The 17268-nt window shown below is 37.5% G+C and overlaps 1 protein-coding gene across 2 annotated transcripts in view; it reads left to right on the top strand.

The window, feature by feature from the left end:
* Nucleotides 1-17268, top strand: part of stxbp1a (syntaxin binding protein 1a) — a 37520-nt gene that overhangs the window by 5735 nt on the left and 14517 nt on the right. For both annotated transcript variants that reach the window (XM_056432151.1, XM_056432150.1), the window contains exons 2-14: nucleotides 4568-4617; nucleotides 6592-6673; nucleotides 6784-6860; nucleotides 7266-7344; nucleotides 7836-7939; nucleotides 11003-11151; nucleotides 11365-11449; nucleotides 12936-13066; nucleotides 13673-13780; nucleotides 13903-13963; nucleotides 14331-14396; nucleotides 15661-15741; nucleotides 15838-15976. In XM_056432151.1, the coding sequence (XP_056288126.1) occupies nucleotides 4568-4617; nucleotides 6592-6673; nucleotides 6784-6860; nucleotides 7266-7344; nucleotides 7836-7939; nucleotides 11003-11151; nucleotides 11365-11449; nucleotides 12936-13066; nucleotides 13673-13780; nucleotides 13903-13963; nucleotides 14331-14396; nucleotides 15661-15741; nucleotides 15838-15976 (1212 nt within the window). The remainder of the gene's footprint in view (nucleotides 1-4567; nucleotides 4618-6591; nucleotides 6674-6783; nucleotides 6861-7265; nucleotides 7345-7835; nucleotides 7940-11002; nucleotides 11152-11364; nucleotides 11450-12935; nucleotides 13067-13672; nucleotides 13781-13902; nucleotides 13964-14330; nucleotides 14397-15660; nucleotides 15742-15837; nucleotides 15977-17268) is intronic.

Here is a 17268-nt window from a genome sequence, read left to right as displayed (position 1 = left end):
TGAACACATCATCCACTGGTAGATGGTTACCTGAACACATCATCCACTGGTGGAGGGTAACCTGAACACAACATCCACTGGTAGAGAGTTACCTGATTTGAGAAGTCAAAACTAGAAAATACTAACACGACGATTTGCAATCCAATTTACAAAGATATCTGGAATCGGCATTTATAGAAATTATCCCATTTATTAAATAATGTGTCTCAATTTGATCTGGTACAATATCTTCTGATCATACGTCATAACTCATAACTCATAACTCATAGTTCTATTGATGGATGGAGACGGAGATATTTTCTTGTGTGTTTTCTGCCGGGTCACATGTTCTTTGATGCTGCTGTGAAGCCGACATTCGGAGAAAAGAAATGAGTCATGTGCTCATAGGTGAGGCTGGGGGGGGGGGGGGGGACTCAACAAATGCTGCATCATTTGTTGAGTCAGGGTCAGCTGCTATACATTGATCCAATCGGCAATACCATGTTGCACAACAACGTAACAACGTTATTGTAACAGTTTAGCTCCACGCCTTCCTTTTTTGTAATAGTTGTTTTCATCCTGTCACACCATCTCGTCAATCCAACTCCCCTCACCTGCCTCTGATTACCTCGTTAGTCCCTCATTCCCTTCACCTGGTCCTCACGCCCTTCTCACCTGCAGCCCATCCCCTCATTAGTCCCTCACTATTTAGCTCCCTCACTTCCACTTGTTCTCTGCCAGATTCTCTTGTGTTTTCATGCCAATTTCTCCAGCGTTATTAGAGTATATTCCTGACCTGCCTGTTCTGACCCTGCCTGCCTACCCTGACCTCTGATTCTCTGCCCCGCCCCTTTTTGGACTTGTTTGCTTCTTCGACTGATCTCCCGGTTTTGACCCATCCTGTTTCCAACCAAAGACAGTGCTTTTGGGTCCACTCTAATAGCGCCGTGACAGTTATTGTGGTAGTAATTAAATTAAACACAAATCCTCCTGCAAAACATTTTAGATAGAGTTCCAAATATGTATTTGTAATTTTTTTTATTTAATAAATATATATATAAATATATATATTATTTAGTTAAAATATGTATTCATTTATATTTGGAACTCTAATCTAAAATGAAATATGTATATATATAATTTAAAAAATATATATTTAGATATATATTATTTGATTTTGAAATATATATATATATTATTTATAAAAAAATATATTTATATACATTTATATTTGGAACTCTATCTAAAAAGTTTTGCAGTAGGATTTTTGTTTAATTTAAATTTTGTTATGTAAAAATGTTGTCCCTTTGCTCTTTTAGTCTGCCGTGAGGATGTGTATCCTGTTAAACTGGATGTGTGTGTGTGTGTGTGTCTCTCTGCCTGTTTGGTTGACACAGCTGTTCCACTGTGTGGTTTCCGGTCCCTCCCCCTCTGCTCCTCTATCATCGGCCTCAGGAGGTCAGAGAGGAACAGATCCTGACATAGTTCTGATCATTATTGTTCTCAGTCAATTTACACACGTCAGATCAGTTAGTTACATATGAATAACACATATAACATGATTAATACTTCAGGTCTTTCTCTTGTACTGGATGTGGCTGTACATTAGCATTCATTATGGTCAAAAGTCTAATTCACTCTTGACTGGTACCTTCTTTTTTTTTTTTGCTCTGGGAAAGTAAAAAACGTATTCATTTATTTATTTAACTTTTTATTTATTGATTAAAAAAAATAAGTTTCACTGAACAAAAAAAGAACGCGACAAAACAAAATAAATTGCAAAAAGAGGATAAAAATATATATAATTTAAAGATTACAATTAAAATGAAGAAAAAACAAACATAAGTAGAAAACAATGGTCTGTCATTTTTAAAGGTTTTTCAGAAAACACCAAAAACTTGACCACATATTGATCCATATATGATATTGTGAGATATTATATACTACCACATGAAGAACCACATGACTGAAGATGCAGGTGATTTTACCAGAGGTGGCCAGTATCATGAGATGATTTAGGCAACAAAATCATTAGGAGGCCATTATTTTAGAAAGGTGACGATATATAATTTGATTTAACTGCTTAATGCTGAGTGTGGAGTTTGTTGTAATAATAGCGATCATCATTCTCTGGGCTCGTCAGTATAAAAAACTACTTTTGATCATTTCAATCATTGCTTATATATATTATTGTACAGTGCAGTTTCTACCGTTGCTTCCACAACCTGAAAGCCCACAATATTTCCATATTTCACCGGAACTAGATATCGATCAATATACATGATTTTCTGTCCATATTTTTTGACCTTACATGTAAACATTGTGTTGTTCCTCCACAGTTCACTTTCAGATGAGGATTTACATCCACGGCGTGGCGTCAAAGTTTGATTTTTTAAAAGCAGAATGGGACATCTTGAAACGTAAATCTCGAGACGATTAGAAAAGTTTATACTCGTGACAGAAAAATGCTTCTTCACGTCACGAGAGGAAACTCATCGTCCGAGAGGAAAAGGGAAAAAGAAAGGCGGATGTCCGCTCCGCTTCTTTGTGTCTCTTCCTGCAGCTCAGAGGCGCTCTGGATGAAAGACGTGTGGACTGTTTATATAAAATAATTCATCTTTAAATGTACAACTCATAGATATAACATCAGAATATTCGTACCTGCTCTGACTCACAGGAGGTACCGGCTTCTGGACGTGTCAGTCATAGTGTGAATGTTGCTTTTAAAAGTTTAAGTTGTATACAGTATCTATATTTACATATCCTTCCTTATGTCCCATCTATCCTTCTGTCCTTCCCTTTTACCGGATACTTCCTTCCTTTAAAAAAAATCTTGTGCTCTATCAGGAACACTTGAACGCCTCATGTTGACAGAGAAACATGAAAAGATGTGGTATTATTGGTACTATTGGTATTATTGTTCTGGTCGTCCTAATGATGCTGAGCTAGCAGTTAGCAGATCCTGTTTGCTACGTGGTAAATTGTTCTTCTCTTTTTTTCCGATTATTATTATTATTAGTGATGGACATTATATATATATACATATATATACATTTATATTTGGAACTATATCTATAATGTATATATATATATAATTAAAATATAAATATAGTTAATTTTTTAAATATATATATATAGTTTATCAAAAATAATATAAATATATATACATTTATATTTGGAACTCTATCTAAAACGTAATCTATATACATATATATTACATTCATCCATTTATATTTGGAACTCTATCTAAAATGTAATATATATGTATATATATATTACATTCATCCATTTATATTTTAAACTATCTAAAATATTTTGCAGTAGGATTTTTGTTTAATTATAATTCTTTTCTGTAAAAATGTTGTCCCTTTACTCTTCTTTTTTTCTATTATTATTATTATTATTAGTGATGGACATTGGAGATAATAATATCGTTGTGACCGTGAGATCCACTAAAGCTGGTGTGTTGTGTCTGTTTTGACTTTTCATGTTTCTTTCATGACCTACGACACGAGGCCCTTTCATAGTTTACTTACATACGATGATTTATTATCAGCTGACACACAAAAACAAACAAACTATTCTATGATTTTTTAAATTGATTTATTACTTTTACATAACATAGAATTGATAGAATTCATTGTTTTCATGGCGTTTCTATACCATAAGAAACCCTCATTTTCTGTATGACCTTTTTATACTATATCATGATTTATAGTAATAATAATAATAATAAAAAATACTAAAAAATTATAGAAGTAATAATATATATATATATATATATATATATATATATGTATATATATATATTATGCTGACTTCAACACATATTTAATTCAGGTGTGTTCTGTAATCTTTTCGTCCTGTGTGTAATCTGTTATAATCCATCAGTATCTGTGTGGTCTCAGTGTTTTTAGGCCTTAGCGGTTTATAGTCATGTTGAACAGTAATCCACCCAAAAAGGATTCACCCTCACAGGCTGGCAGACGGTTAAATATCAATATTGTGGCATAAACATGGCCATCGGGTCGCGGGTGGACGGGATTATTGCCTCAACCCGACAGTCTCTGCCTCTTTTTTAAGATTTAACCCTCATCCAGATGATTTATTATTATTTATTCCACTGGTGTAGATCGTCGTCATCGACCTTGTTGGAGGCGATATTTGACTTGTTATTGTTCTCCAGCGTATGATTTGCATCACTGGATGATTTTGATTGTGTTTTTATTGGTCGATGAGTCAGGTGAGCTAATATTATATTATATATGCTCTATAGCGGTACGTCATAGTTCTCGTGTAGGTCATGTTTAATGAGTTTGACCCTTCATATTTAACACATGCAGATGGCTATCATACCATTATTCAAACGTATAACATATACATCTATAAAAGGTGAGCATTGACTGCATCTTTTGATGTCCTAAATACAGAAATGTTGAAAAAAATGAAATCTGGTTGTTACATACATTCTCCTGTGTGTGTGTGTGTGTGTGTGTGTGTGAGGCCGTGCCTCTTTATTAATACTCCCTCCTCGATCATCGTGTACCCATCCGACTCCTGATGATGATGTTTTTCTTTCCCTTCACAGAGATTATGAATGAGGTAATCAAGAAGGTGAAGAAGAAGGGAGAATGGAAGGTAAGAGAGAAAATACACCTGCAACACCAAACTCTGGGTTTAATGGAGCCACTACCTTTAATAACACACATGAATGAGAGACACAAGTTTGATTAAAAGGAATACATATTTAGAGACATTTTTATTCTTTTAATCAAACTGTGTGAATGAACATATGAATATAACAACAAGACTTTTCTGAAATTTTTTGGGATTAAACTTTTTTCACAGATTTTTCCAGGACTTGAAATAACCATTTAAAAAATCCATGACTTTTCCTGGTTTTCCATGACCGTTCAAACCCTGAATATTATATAGTGACTAACTGATATACAGGACTGTCTCAGAAAATTAGAATATTGTGATAAAGTTCTTTATTTTCTGTAATGCAATTAAAAAAACAAAAATGTCATGCATTCTGGATTCATTACAAATCAACTGAAATATTGCAAGCCTTTTATTCTTTTAATATTGCTGATTATGGCTTACAGCTTAAGAAAACTCTAAAATCCTATCTCATAAAATTTTAATATTTCCTCAGACCAAGTAAAAAAAAAGATTTATAACAGCTGAGTGTTTGTCAAGGCTCAGGAAACCCTTGCAGGTGTTTCGAGTTAATTAGACAATTCAAGTGATTTGTTTAATACCCTACTAGTATACTTTTTCATGATATTCTAATATTTAGAGATAGGATATTTGAGTTTTCTTAAGCTGTAAACCATAATCAGCAATAAATCAGAATAAAAGGCTTGCAATATTTCAGTTGATTTGTAATGAATCCAGAATGCATGACATTTTTGTTTTTTTAATTGCATTACAGAAAATAAAGAACTTCATCACAATATTCTAATTTTCTGAGACAGTCCTGTATATATATATACATATGTATATATATATATACATATGTATACATGTAGATATGTACATATGCATATATGTATATATACAGGACTGTCTCAGAAAATTAGAATATTGTGATAAAGTTCTTTATTTTCTGTAATGCAATTAAAAAAACAAAAATGTCATGCATTCTGGATTAATTACAAATCAACTGAAATATTGTAAGCCTTTTATTCTTTTAATATTGCTGATTATGGCTTACAGCTTAAGAAAACTCAAATATCCTATCTCTAAATATTAGAATATCATGAAAAAGTATACTAGTAGGGTATTAAACAAATCACTTGAATCGTCTAATTAACTCGAAACACCTGGAAACACATTTTCAAATGTTTGATTTTGTTTTGCTGTTATAAATCTTTTTTTTTACTTGGTCTGAGGAAATATTAAAATTTTATGAGATAGGATTTTAGAGTTTTCTTAAGCTGTAAGCCATAATCAGCAATATTAAAAGAATAAAAGGCTTGCAATATTTCAGTTGATTTGTAATGAATCCAGAATGCATGACATTTTTGTTTTTTTAATTGCATTACAGAAAATAAAGAACTTTATCACAATATTCTAATTTTCTGAGACAGTCCTGTATATATAGATGTATATATGTATATATTTAAATATGTATATATTTATATATGTATATATATAGATGTATATATTTATATATATAGATGTATATATGTATATATATGTATATTTGTATATATGTATAGATATATATATGTACATATGTATATATGTATGAATGTACGTAGCTTCTCAAAAAGGAATATTAGCTGTTTTATTTGTGTCTTAATTGATAGTAAATTGAATATTATTATCGTGTATACTATACTTATACTACTATAATTCTGTTTTGTCAAAACAAGCAGTTTGAAAATAAAACTTGAGCTTTAGGAATCTGTGATTTTATTATATTTGACGATTTTCTTGAAGACAAAATGAGAGTTACAGCTGAGAGTTAAAATACACTAAATACTAAATACACCTGAGTCAGGTAGTAAATGGTAAAGAGCGACACGTTCAGGATGTTCATCTCCATGTGGGCGGCGGCCTCACGGCGTGCAGCGCGTGCTCAGTCATGACTTCCTGTTGCAGGCGCTGATCGTGGACCAGCTGAGCATGAGGATGCTGTCGTCCTGCTGCAAGATGACAGACATCATGACGGAGGGCATCACCAGTAAGACACTGTGGCACATTCCCAGTACCGTGTGTGTGTGTGTGTGTGTGTGTGTGTGTGTGTGTGTGTGTGTGTGTGCGTTCCTCACACGTCTGTTTCTGCCTCTCCAGTCGTGGAGGACATCATGAAGCGACGAGAGCCTCTTCCCAGCCTGGAGGCCATTTACCTGATTACACCCACAGAGAAGGTTCTCTCTCTCTCTCTCTCTCTCTCTCTCTCTCTCTCTCTCTCTCTCTCTCTCTCTCTCTCTTCTCCATAGTTTATATTCAGAGTGTCCATGGCAGCAGGTTTGCGATTTTAACAGAGAAGTCTAAACACAGAGCTGTTTACTCAGCCGTGGAAAACCACATCAACACTTCTTTGTCTCTCTCTCTCTCCCGATTTGTTAATTGCGACATACAAAAATCACATTTATTTATAGAGGCATATTTCTACGGTGCCATTTCATGTTTTTCCAGCTGTTGTTTTCCCATATTTATATATATATATATATATAAATATATATATATATATAAATATATATACATATATATATATAAATATATATAAATATATATTTATAAATATATAAATGTCTGTCTTCTCTCCTCAGTCGGTCCAGACCCTCATCGCAGACTTCAAAGACCCTCACTCGGCCAAATACAGGGCAGCCCATGTTTTCTTCACCGATTGTGAGTAGCTACATGAAGTCTTCTTCATCCGATGCTCTTCTTCATCACATATTTATATTCTGTTGTTCTCTACGTTCAATTTTCTATTGTTTCCTGTGGATTTATTTCTGCTTTCTAGTTTCGTCGGCACGCTGTTTATTGTTGTTGTCTTAAAGAGTGTCATTCACTCTGAGTTTCATAATTAGTTATGAGCCGGGGGGGGAATAGGTTTTTTGTGTGGTAAGAAACATATTTTTTTAAAGCTTATGCTTTTGATCATTGCATCGCGGCGACGTGAGCTTTATTTAATTAATAGTCTGTAGATATGAGTTCGACAAGTCTTCATGTGGGTTGATGTTCACTAAGAATGTGCCAACTGATAATAACCTGTCAGAGAGGTTTCTACCTGAACGTATTCATTACACTTCCCTTTCATGAGTAAAAAGATGTGTGCTCCCAGCTCTAAACGCTGTGTGTGTGTGTCGTCCCCCCCCCCCCCCCCCCCCCCCCAGCCTGTCCTGACCCGCTCTTCAACGAGCTGACGAAGAGCCGCGCTTCCAAATACATCAAGACTCTGACGGAGATCAACATCGCCTTCTTGCCCTACGAGTCTCAGGTACACACACACACACACACACACACACGCACACACTCCATCCAAAGGAACATGCCAAAGCAACGGCAGAATAGATATGGGGGTTCTTTAACCTATTATGGTGCCTCAAAGAACCTTTAAAAGTGGTTCTTTAAGGCACCATTTCTGGTTCCACAAAGAACCTTCAAACCAGATTCCCCAGAATATAGATCCTGTAAATGTTGCTGAACATTCACGAGATGGACTTCAGAATCAGAATCAGAACCTTTTATTGCTGTTTATGTTTTCACACACAAGGAACGTGTCATGGCGGGCGGAGCGTCAACAGACAACAACAACAACATCAACAACAACGACAATCAACACAGCGCGAGAATTAAGAATATAAATATAAGATAACGTGCACAGACGGGCCGGTTTCAGAACTTTAACCAGTTTTAAGTGACAAGTGCATTTAAAGTGAAGAGAGCCTCTGGTGGACAATGAGCCCGAAAAACATTTATTTATAAACCGAGTTCCAAATGGATTTATTGATGTGTCAGAAGGAGAGCACGGGCGTATTTCTGTCGTCGTGAAGCTAAACACAATTTCATGCTTCTGTTTTTTTCTTCTTTATTTCCATTATTTACTCTTGGCTGAGGAATTTATGACTTTTATTGTTTGTTAAACCAAGAAAGAGAGAGAGAGAGAGAGAGAGTTACATTTAAGACAGGTGGGAGGAGAGAGATGCTGCGGAGGACGCAGCAAGTGTACCATGAAGGTTATTGGATGCACAAAAGACAAGATGGAGAGAGGAGAGAGAGATGGAGAGAGGAGAGAGAGAGATGGAGAGAGGAGAGAGCGATAGATGGAGAGAGAGAGATGGAGAGAGGCGAGAGAGAGATGGAGAGAGGGGAGAGCGATAGATGGAGAGAGGAGAGAGAGATGGAGAGAGGAGAGAGAGATGGAGAGAGGAGAGAGAGAGATGGAGAGAGGAGAGAGAGAGATGGAGAGAGGAGAGAGAGATGGAGAGAGGAGAGAGAGAGATGGAGAGAGCGATAGATGGAGAGAGGAGAGAGAGATGGAGAGAGAGAGATGGAGAGAGGAGAGAGAGCGATGAGGAGAGAGAGAGAGATGGAGAGAGGAGAGAGAGATGGAGAGAGGAGAGCGAAACCCAAAACACACTCAGCTGGTCTCTGTTTATTTTAAGACTCGCTCCCTCTCCTCAATATTCTCCATCAAACGTTCTATTTTTCTATATTTCCTAATATTATATCATCATTATTTTGTTTATTCCCGGCTCCTCCCCCTCTTTCTCTCTCCCACATCCCTCCTTCAGTCCATCATTGTCTCTCTCACTCTATCTGGAGACGCTGCTCGGCCCACAATGCATTGCTCCCCTCCCGTCTACTGTGATTAATTCAGACTCAGTGGTTTTCTGCTCCAGGCAGAAGTGCTGCGTCATAGCCCCGCCCACAAGCAGATGCCCTCTCCCTATTGGCTGAGTCGGGATATAGACAGCGGTGGCAGCCAATGGGAGCCGGGCTGACGCAGGGGCCGTGCTCACGTGACTGTAGACAGATGGAGTGAGAGGAGAGGAGAGGAGAGGAGAGCAAACAAGGACAGGAAACAATTGATGCAGGAGAGAAGAGGAGAGAGAAGGAGAGAAAAGTAGAGCAAATGAGAAGACTGAAAGAGGATGGGAGGAGAAGAATACAATTAAACAAAAGAGGAAGTGAGATGAGTGGACAAATAAAGATTGGAGGGAGGAGCTTAACCCTTGTGTTGCCTTCGGGTCATTTTGACCCGATTCAATATTTAACCCTCCTGTCGCCTTCGGGTCAATTTGACCCGATTCAATGTTTAATGTCGGTGTTCTTTCGGGTGTCAACAAACAAACATACCTCAAGGGTAAAATATGTTAGTAAATATAAAGGTAACAGGAGGGTTAAACATTGAATCGGGTCATATTGACCCGAAGGCGACAGGAGGGTGAAACATTGAATCGGGTCAAATTGACCCGAAGGCAACACAAGGGTTAAACAAGGAAATGAGAGGAGAGGCAGGAGAAGGACAAGGACATGAAGCAAGGACATTGAAGGAGAGGAGGATAGAGGAGAGGAAATGGCAGGAGAGGAAAGAGAAAAGGAAAGAGAGAGGTAGAATGAATAAAATGATAGAGGAGAAAAGAAGAAGTACATGAGAGGAGAGGCGTAGAAATGGAGAGAGGAAAAGGAAAGAGAAGGACAAAGGAGAGGACAGAGAAGGACAAGGACATGAAGCAAGGACATCAAAGGAGAGAATGAGAGGAGAGGAAATAGGTAGAATGAGGAAATGGTTGAGGAGAGGAGAAGAAGTCCATGAGAGGAGAGGCATAGAAATGGAGAGAGGAAAGGAGAGAGAAGGACAAGGACATGAAGCAAGGACATTAAAGGAGAGAGGAGAGGAAATAGAAAAGGAAAGAGGTAGAATGAGAAAATGATTGAGGAGAGGAGAGGAAGTACATGACTAGAGGCGTAGAAAGGGAGGGAGGAAAGGAGGAGAGGAGACGGACAATGCAAAGAGATGAAAGGAGAGTTGGGACAAAGAGGATAAACAACAAAGAAAGGAGATGACCTTTGACCTTTGACCACAACATTCTAAAAATGAACGTTGGAGAAATGTCTCGCCATCGAGAGTTTCCTCCTCCGAGACAACAACAACAACAAAAACAACCAGAAAAGGCTGTTCTAAAAATCGTAGTATAGTGCGTCATGAAAAAAAAATTCTGCTTCGTAAAATAAAAGTCTTAAAAAGGCGTCATAACAAAGTTAAACTACATAGCAGTAAGTAAGTTCTACTGTGAGGTCAAAGGTCAGGGATGTCGTGTGTGTACAGATTGCTAAACCCTCTGAGGCACATTCAGAATTTGTGATTCTGGGCCATACAAAATAATCTGAACGCCGGTGGATGTTTGTTACTTCAAGAACCTGAGCTCTCGTGAGGTCACCGTGACCTTTGACCTTTGGACCACCAACATTGAACGGGAAGGCCAGGGTGTGTTTTTTTGCTGAAGCAACATTTGAAGTTGCGTCCGTCTGTGTGTGTCTGTGTGTGTGTGTGCAGGTGTACTCTCTGGACAACCCCGATGCCTTCCACAGCTTCTACAGCCCCCACAAGACCCAGCTGAAGAACTCTGTGATGGAGCGGCTGGCGGAGCAGCTGGCCACGCTCTGCGCCACCCTGAAGGAGTACCCCGCCGTCCGATACCGCGGGTGAGCAGCAGGGGGCGCTGTGGGCTGGGACTGCTTTACAAGACAATGTTATGTAGCCGACTACAGGCGCTACAGTTGGGATGTTAGCCGGTAGTTATTGAGCCTTTCTTTGCAGCAAGATACTTTATTTATTTATTTATAGATTTATTGTGTAAATGTGGTTTCTTTTTTAATCAAAATGCTTTTCTTTTGTCTTCTCCATCTTGTTGCCAGCGAGTACAAGGACAACGCCATCCTGGCCCAGCTGGTGCAGGACAAACTGGACGCCTACAAGGCGGATGACCCCACTATGGGAGAGGTAGGGCAGGACCACCCCCCCCCCCCCCCCACACACACACACACACACACACACACACGCACACACACCCTGGAAGGATTTCATTTTTGTCATCATCTGGCGTCTCATTCTTGTTGCAATAAGCAATAATATTTATCTTAGTCAAATGCTACATTACTAAGACCAGGGTTCATACACATGTTGACCAATGGGTTATTTACACGACTTTAAAACAAACTTTGACCAAAAATGTTGTGAAATCTGATAACAAAAAGTGATACAATGTCGTATTTAATGTAACAATTAGGATTCCAAAACAGACAGTATATATATATATCATATTATATATATATATGTATAATATTATTACTTTTTAATATATATATATTTGTTTAACATATGTATATATATACATACTATATATATGTATATATACACATATATGTATGTATATATGTATATATACAGGACTGTCTCAGAAAATTAGAATATTGTGATAAAGTTCTTTATTTTCTGTAATGCAATTAAAAAAACAAAAATGTCATGCATTCTGGATTCATTACAAATCAACTGAAATATTGCAAGCCTTTTATTCTTTTAATATTGCTGATTATGGCTTACAGCTTAAGAAAACTCTAAAATCCTATCTCATAAAATTTTAATATTTCCTCAGACCAAGTAAAAAAAAAGATTTATAACAGCTGAGTGTTTGTCAAGGCTCAGGAAACCCTTGCAGGTGTTTCGAGTTAATTAGACAATTCAAGTGATTTGTTTAATACCCTACTAGTATACTTTTTCATGATATTCTAATATTTAGAGATAGGATATTTGAGTTTTCTTAAGCTGTAAGCCATAATCAGCAATATTAAAAGAATAAAAGGCTTGCAATATTTCAGTTGATTTGTAATGAATCCAGAATGCATGACATTTTTGTTTTTTTAATTGCATTACAGAAAATAAAGAACTTCATCACAATATTCTAATTTTCTGAGACAGTCCTGTATATGTATATATATATATATATATATATATATATATATATATATATATATATACATATATGTATATATATATTATACATATATATAACCTTACATGAGACAAATGGATGACAGACAATAGTTTCATTAAAAGAATAAAACTTTCTGTCGTCTTTCTTTTAAAAACATAATTTCAAACTCAGCGTAAATTAATATAACACATTTCCATGACTTTTCCAAAACCTTTAGGATTTAAAAAGAATACATATTTATATAAATGTTTATTCTTTTAATCGAACTCTGTAAATAAAAAGATGAATATAACAAATTTCCACGACTTTTTGGGTTACATTCTTTTAAAGGACTTCTCCAGGCCTGTAAATAACCTTCTTTTTTTAAAAATTCCATGACTTTTCCAGGTTTCCCATGACCGTACGAACCCTGTAAGGAAATGAAAAATGAAATGTGGGACTTGGTATATGCATGTTGGTCTTTATTGCTCTCTTCTCCCTCCTCTCTGTCCACAGGGTCCAGACAAAGCTCGCTCACAGCTCATCATCCTGGACCGGGCGTTCGATCCCGTCTCTCCCATCCTGCACGAGCTCACCTTCCAGGCCATGGGCTACGACCTGCTGCCCATCGAGAACGACGTCTACAAGTACGGATAACACGATCCAATGAAAAGTTATTGAGAGGTTCCATTTGAATAGAAAAAAGCGTTCAAAAGTTTGGGGTCACTTAGAAATGTCTTTATATTTCAAAGTAAAGCACTTTTTCTTTCAATGAAGAAAACAATTAATCATAAACACTCTCTACATAGTTAATGTGTAGATGAATATTCTCTGGTGTGTAATGAAGTCTCTACAGAGGTGTGTAGAGGCCCATCTCCAGTGTTCTAGTGGTACATTGTGTTATCGCCTTAGAAGACTAACGGAGGGGTAGAAAACCCTTGAAAACCCTTCTTATGTGAGCGCAGCTGAAAACAGTTATGCTGCTGAGAGAAGCTATAAAACTGGCCTTCCTTTGACCCACAAGTTTGAAGAACAACATTAATATTTACAATAATAATCATTATTTCTAACCTTATTAATATCTTGACTATATTTTATCTACATTATAAAATTAATTTGATAAATAAAAAGGTGAATTTTCATGGAAAACAACATTTTCACCCACATTTTTGAACGGTATCTGCAGTGTGCTGAATCCTTGTATAAAATATATATTTCTTACCTTTAATTAAGCACCTTTATTCTTTCTTCAGGTATGAGACCAGCGGCATCGGAGACTCCCGTGAGAAGGAGGTCCTGCTGCATGAAGACGATGACCTGTGGGTGAGCCTGAGACACAAACACATAGCCGAGGTGTCCCAGTGAGTACCTTCTTCTTCATTCTTCATCATAATCTGCTCATTTTAGTCTCTCTATGCGATGATGATGATGATGATAACGAAACCTCTGCGCTTCTCTCTGCCCGTCTGCGTGTCGTCACCAGGGAGGTGACCCGTCAGCTCAAGGACTTTTCTGCCAGCAAGAGGATGAACACTGGGGAGAAGGTAGAGAAGGACGCTGCTGCAGAGAAACGTTGACGTGCATCAGTCTGAACACACAGTATTGATCAGTTATTGGTTTTATAGTGTGACTTAGCATGGCGGCTAACCGTTGTATAGATGCATTGTGTACCTTTACGATGCTAATGCTGTACTGGGACCTTTTATTACACTATTAAGTGGAACTATTTAGTCTAAAAAGGGGATGGTGCATGTTTTAAAGGTTAGTCACTATTAATTGGATTTAAGGAATACTTTTTTTTCAGCAGCATCTAATGTTCTATGAGTAGTAAATTAGTATTTTAGTTCCTTCAAAGCTGTTATGAAATGATGGACTTTATCCAAGAGAGCTGAGCGTCCGCCTCGTCCTCAGACTACCATGAGGGACCTGTCCCAGATGCTCAAGAAGATGCCCCAGTACCAGAAGGAGCTCAGCAAGGTGTGTGTCTGTGTGAGACTGTGTGTGTCTCTGTGTGTGTGGGTGACACTGTGTGTGTGTGTGTCTCTGTGTGTGTGGGTGACACTGTGTGTGTGTGTGTCTCTGTGTATGTGGGGGGGGGGGTGTCTATGTGTGTGTGTCTCTGTGTGTGTGTCTATGTGTGTGTGTGTGTGTGTGTCTGTGTGTGAGTGTCTGTGTGTGTGGGTGACACTGTGTGTGTGTGTGTCTCTGTGTATGTGGGGGGGGGGGGGGTGTCTATGTGTGTGTCTCTGTGTGTGTGTCTATGTGTGTGTGTGTGTGTCTGTGTGTGAGTGTCTGTGTGTGTGGGTGACACTGTGTGTGTGTGAGTGTCTCTGTTTGTCTATGTGTGTGTGCGTGAGTGTCTCTGTGTGTGTGCATGCGTGTGTCTGTGTTTGTGTGTCTGTGTCTCTGTGTGTCTCTGTGTGTGTGTCTATGGGTCTGTGTGTGTAAGTGTCTCTGTGTGTGTGCGTGCGTGTGTCTGTATGTGTGTCTATGTGTCTCTGTGTGACTGTGTCTCTGCGTCTGTGTGTATGTGTGTGTATGTGTGTCTATGTGTCTCTGTGTGTAAGTGTCTCTGTGTGTGTCTGTGTGTGTATGTGTCTCTGTGTGTGTGTGTATGTGTGTGTATGTGTCTCTGTGTGTCTCTGTGTGTGTGTCTATGTGTCTGTGTGCGTGCGTGTGTCTGTGTGTGTATGTGTCTGTGTCTATGTGTCTGTGTGTGTAAGTGTCTCTGTGTGTGTATGTGTGTGTGTGTGTCTCTGTGTGTGTGTCTATGTGTCTCTGTGTGTCTCTGTGTGTGTGTCTATGTGTCTCTGTGTGTGCATGTGTGTGTATGTGTCTCTGTGTGACTGTGTCTCTGCGTCTGTGTGTATGTGTGTGTATGTGTGTCTCTCTGTGTGTGTGTCTATGTGTCTGTGTGTGTAAGTGTCTCTGTGTGTCTGTGTCTCTGTGTGTATGTGTGTATATGTGTCTCTGTGTGTGTGCGTGCGTGTGTCTGTGTGTGTATGTGTCTGTGTGTGTCTATGTGTCTGTGTGTGTGTCTATGTGTCTGTGTGTGTATGTGTCTGTGTGTGTGTCTATGTGTCTGTGTGTGTCTGTGTCTCTGTGTGTGTGTCTATGTGTGTGCATGTGTGTGTATGTGTCTCTGTGTGACTGTGTCTCTGCGTCTGTGTGTATGTGTGTGTGTGCGTGTGTGTGTTCCTGCATGTGTAAATGCTGACTCTGCACTGTGTGTGTGTTCCAGTACTCCACTCATCTGCAGCTGGCTGAGGACTGCATGAAGCACTACCAGGGAACGGTGGACAAGCTGTGCCGCGTGGAACAGGTGAGGAGGCGCACACACACACACACACACACACACGGATAACCAAGTTTTTAGACGACCCATACGTGACATGACCCCCCTCCCTGTGGCGTGCAGGATCTGGCGATGGGCACGGACGCCGAGGGAGAGAAGATCAAAGACCCCATGAGGGCCATCGTTCCCATCCTGCTGGACGCCAACGTCACCACGTACGACAAGATCCGCATCATCCTGCTCTACATCTTCCTGAAGAACGGTGAGCGGCCATCGAGAAACAACCTGGGAAGTCTGGAAAGATCACGTGCTGCTCCGTGTCCCCTTTTACATCATATACATATATACATATATATATATATATATATTTTAGACATATGTATATACAGGACTGTCTCAGAAAATTAGAATATTGTGATGAAGTTCTTTATTTTCTGCAATGCAATTAAAAAAACAAAAATGTCATGCATTCTGGATTCATTACAAATCAACTGAAATATTGCAAGCCTTTTATTCTTTTAATATGGCTGATTATGGCTTACAGCTTAAGAAAACTCTAAAATCCTATCTCATAAAATGTTAATATTTCCTCAGACCAAGTAAAAAAAAAGATTTATAACAGCTGAGTGTTTGTCAAGGCTCAGGAAACCCTTGCAGGTGTTTCGAGTTAATTAGACAATTCAAGTGATTTGTTTAATACCCTACTAGTATACTTTTTCATGATATTCTAATATTTAGAGATAGGATATTTGAGTTTTCTTAAGCTGTAAGCCATAATCAGCAATATTAAAAGAATAAAAGGCTTGCAATATTTCAGTTGATTTGTAATGAATCCAGAATGCATGACATTTTTGTTTTTTTAATTGCATTACAGAAAATAAAGAACTTCATCACAATATTCTAATTTTCTGAGACAGTCCTGTATATGTATTTATTTATATATATAAATATATAGACATATATATATACATATGTATTTATTTATATATATAAATATATACATATATGTATATATATTTATAGACATATATATATGTATTTATATATATAAATATATACATATATGTATATATATTTATAGACATATGCATAGATATGTATTTATTTATATAAATATATACATATATATGTATTTATTTATATAAATATATATATATGTATATATATGTATTTATTCATTTATATCTATACATATATACATATGTATATATATATATGTATTTATTCATTTATATACAGGACTGTCTCAGAAAATTAGAATATTGTGATGAAGTTCTTTATTTTCTGTAATGCAATTTAAAAAACAAAAATGTCATGCATTCTGGATTCATTACAAATCAACTGAAATATTGCAAGCCTTTTATTCTGATTTATTGCTGATTATGGCTTACAGCTTAAGAAAACTCAAATATCCTATCTCTAAATATTAGAATATCATGAAAAAGTATACTAGTAGGGTATTAAACAAATCACTTGAATTGTCTAATTAACTCGAAACACCTGCAAGGGTTTCCTGAGCCTTGACAAACACTCAGCTGTTATAAATCTTTTTTT

The sequence above is a fragment of the Pseudoliparis swirei genome, chromosome 15 (assembly GCF_029220125.1).
Source record: "Pseudoliparis swirei isolate HS2019 ecotype Mariana Trench chromosome 15, NWPU_hadal_v1, whole genome shotgun sequence".
Classification (NCBI taxonomy): Eukaryota; Metazoa; Chordata; class Actinopteri; order Perciformes; family Liparidae; genus Pseudoliparis; species Pseudoliparis swirei.
This window is presented reverse-complemented; position numbering and strand designations above follow the sequence as displayed.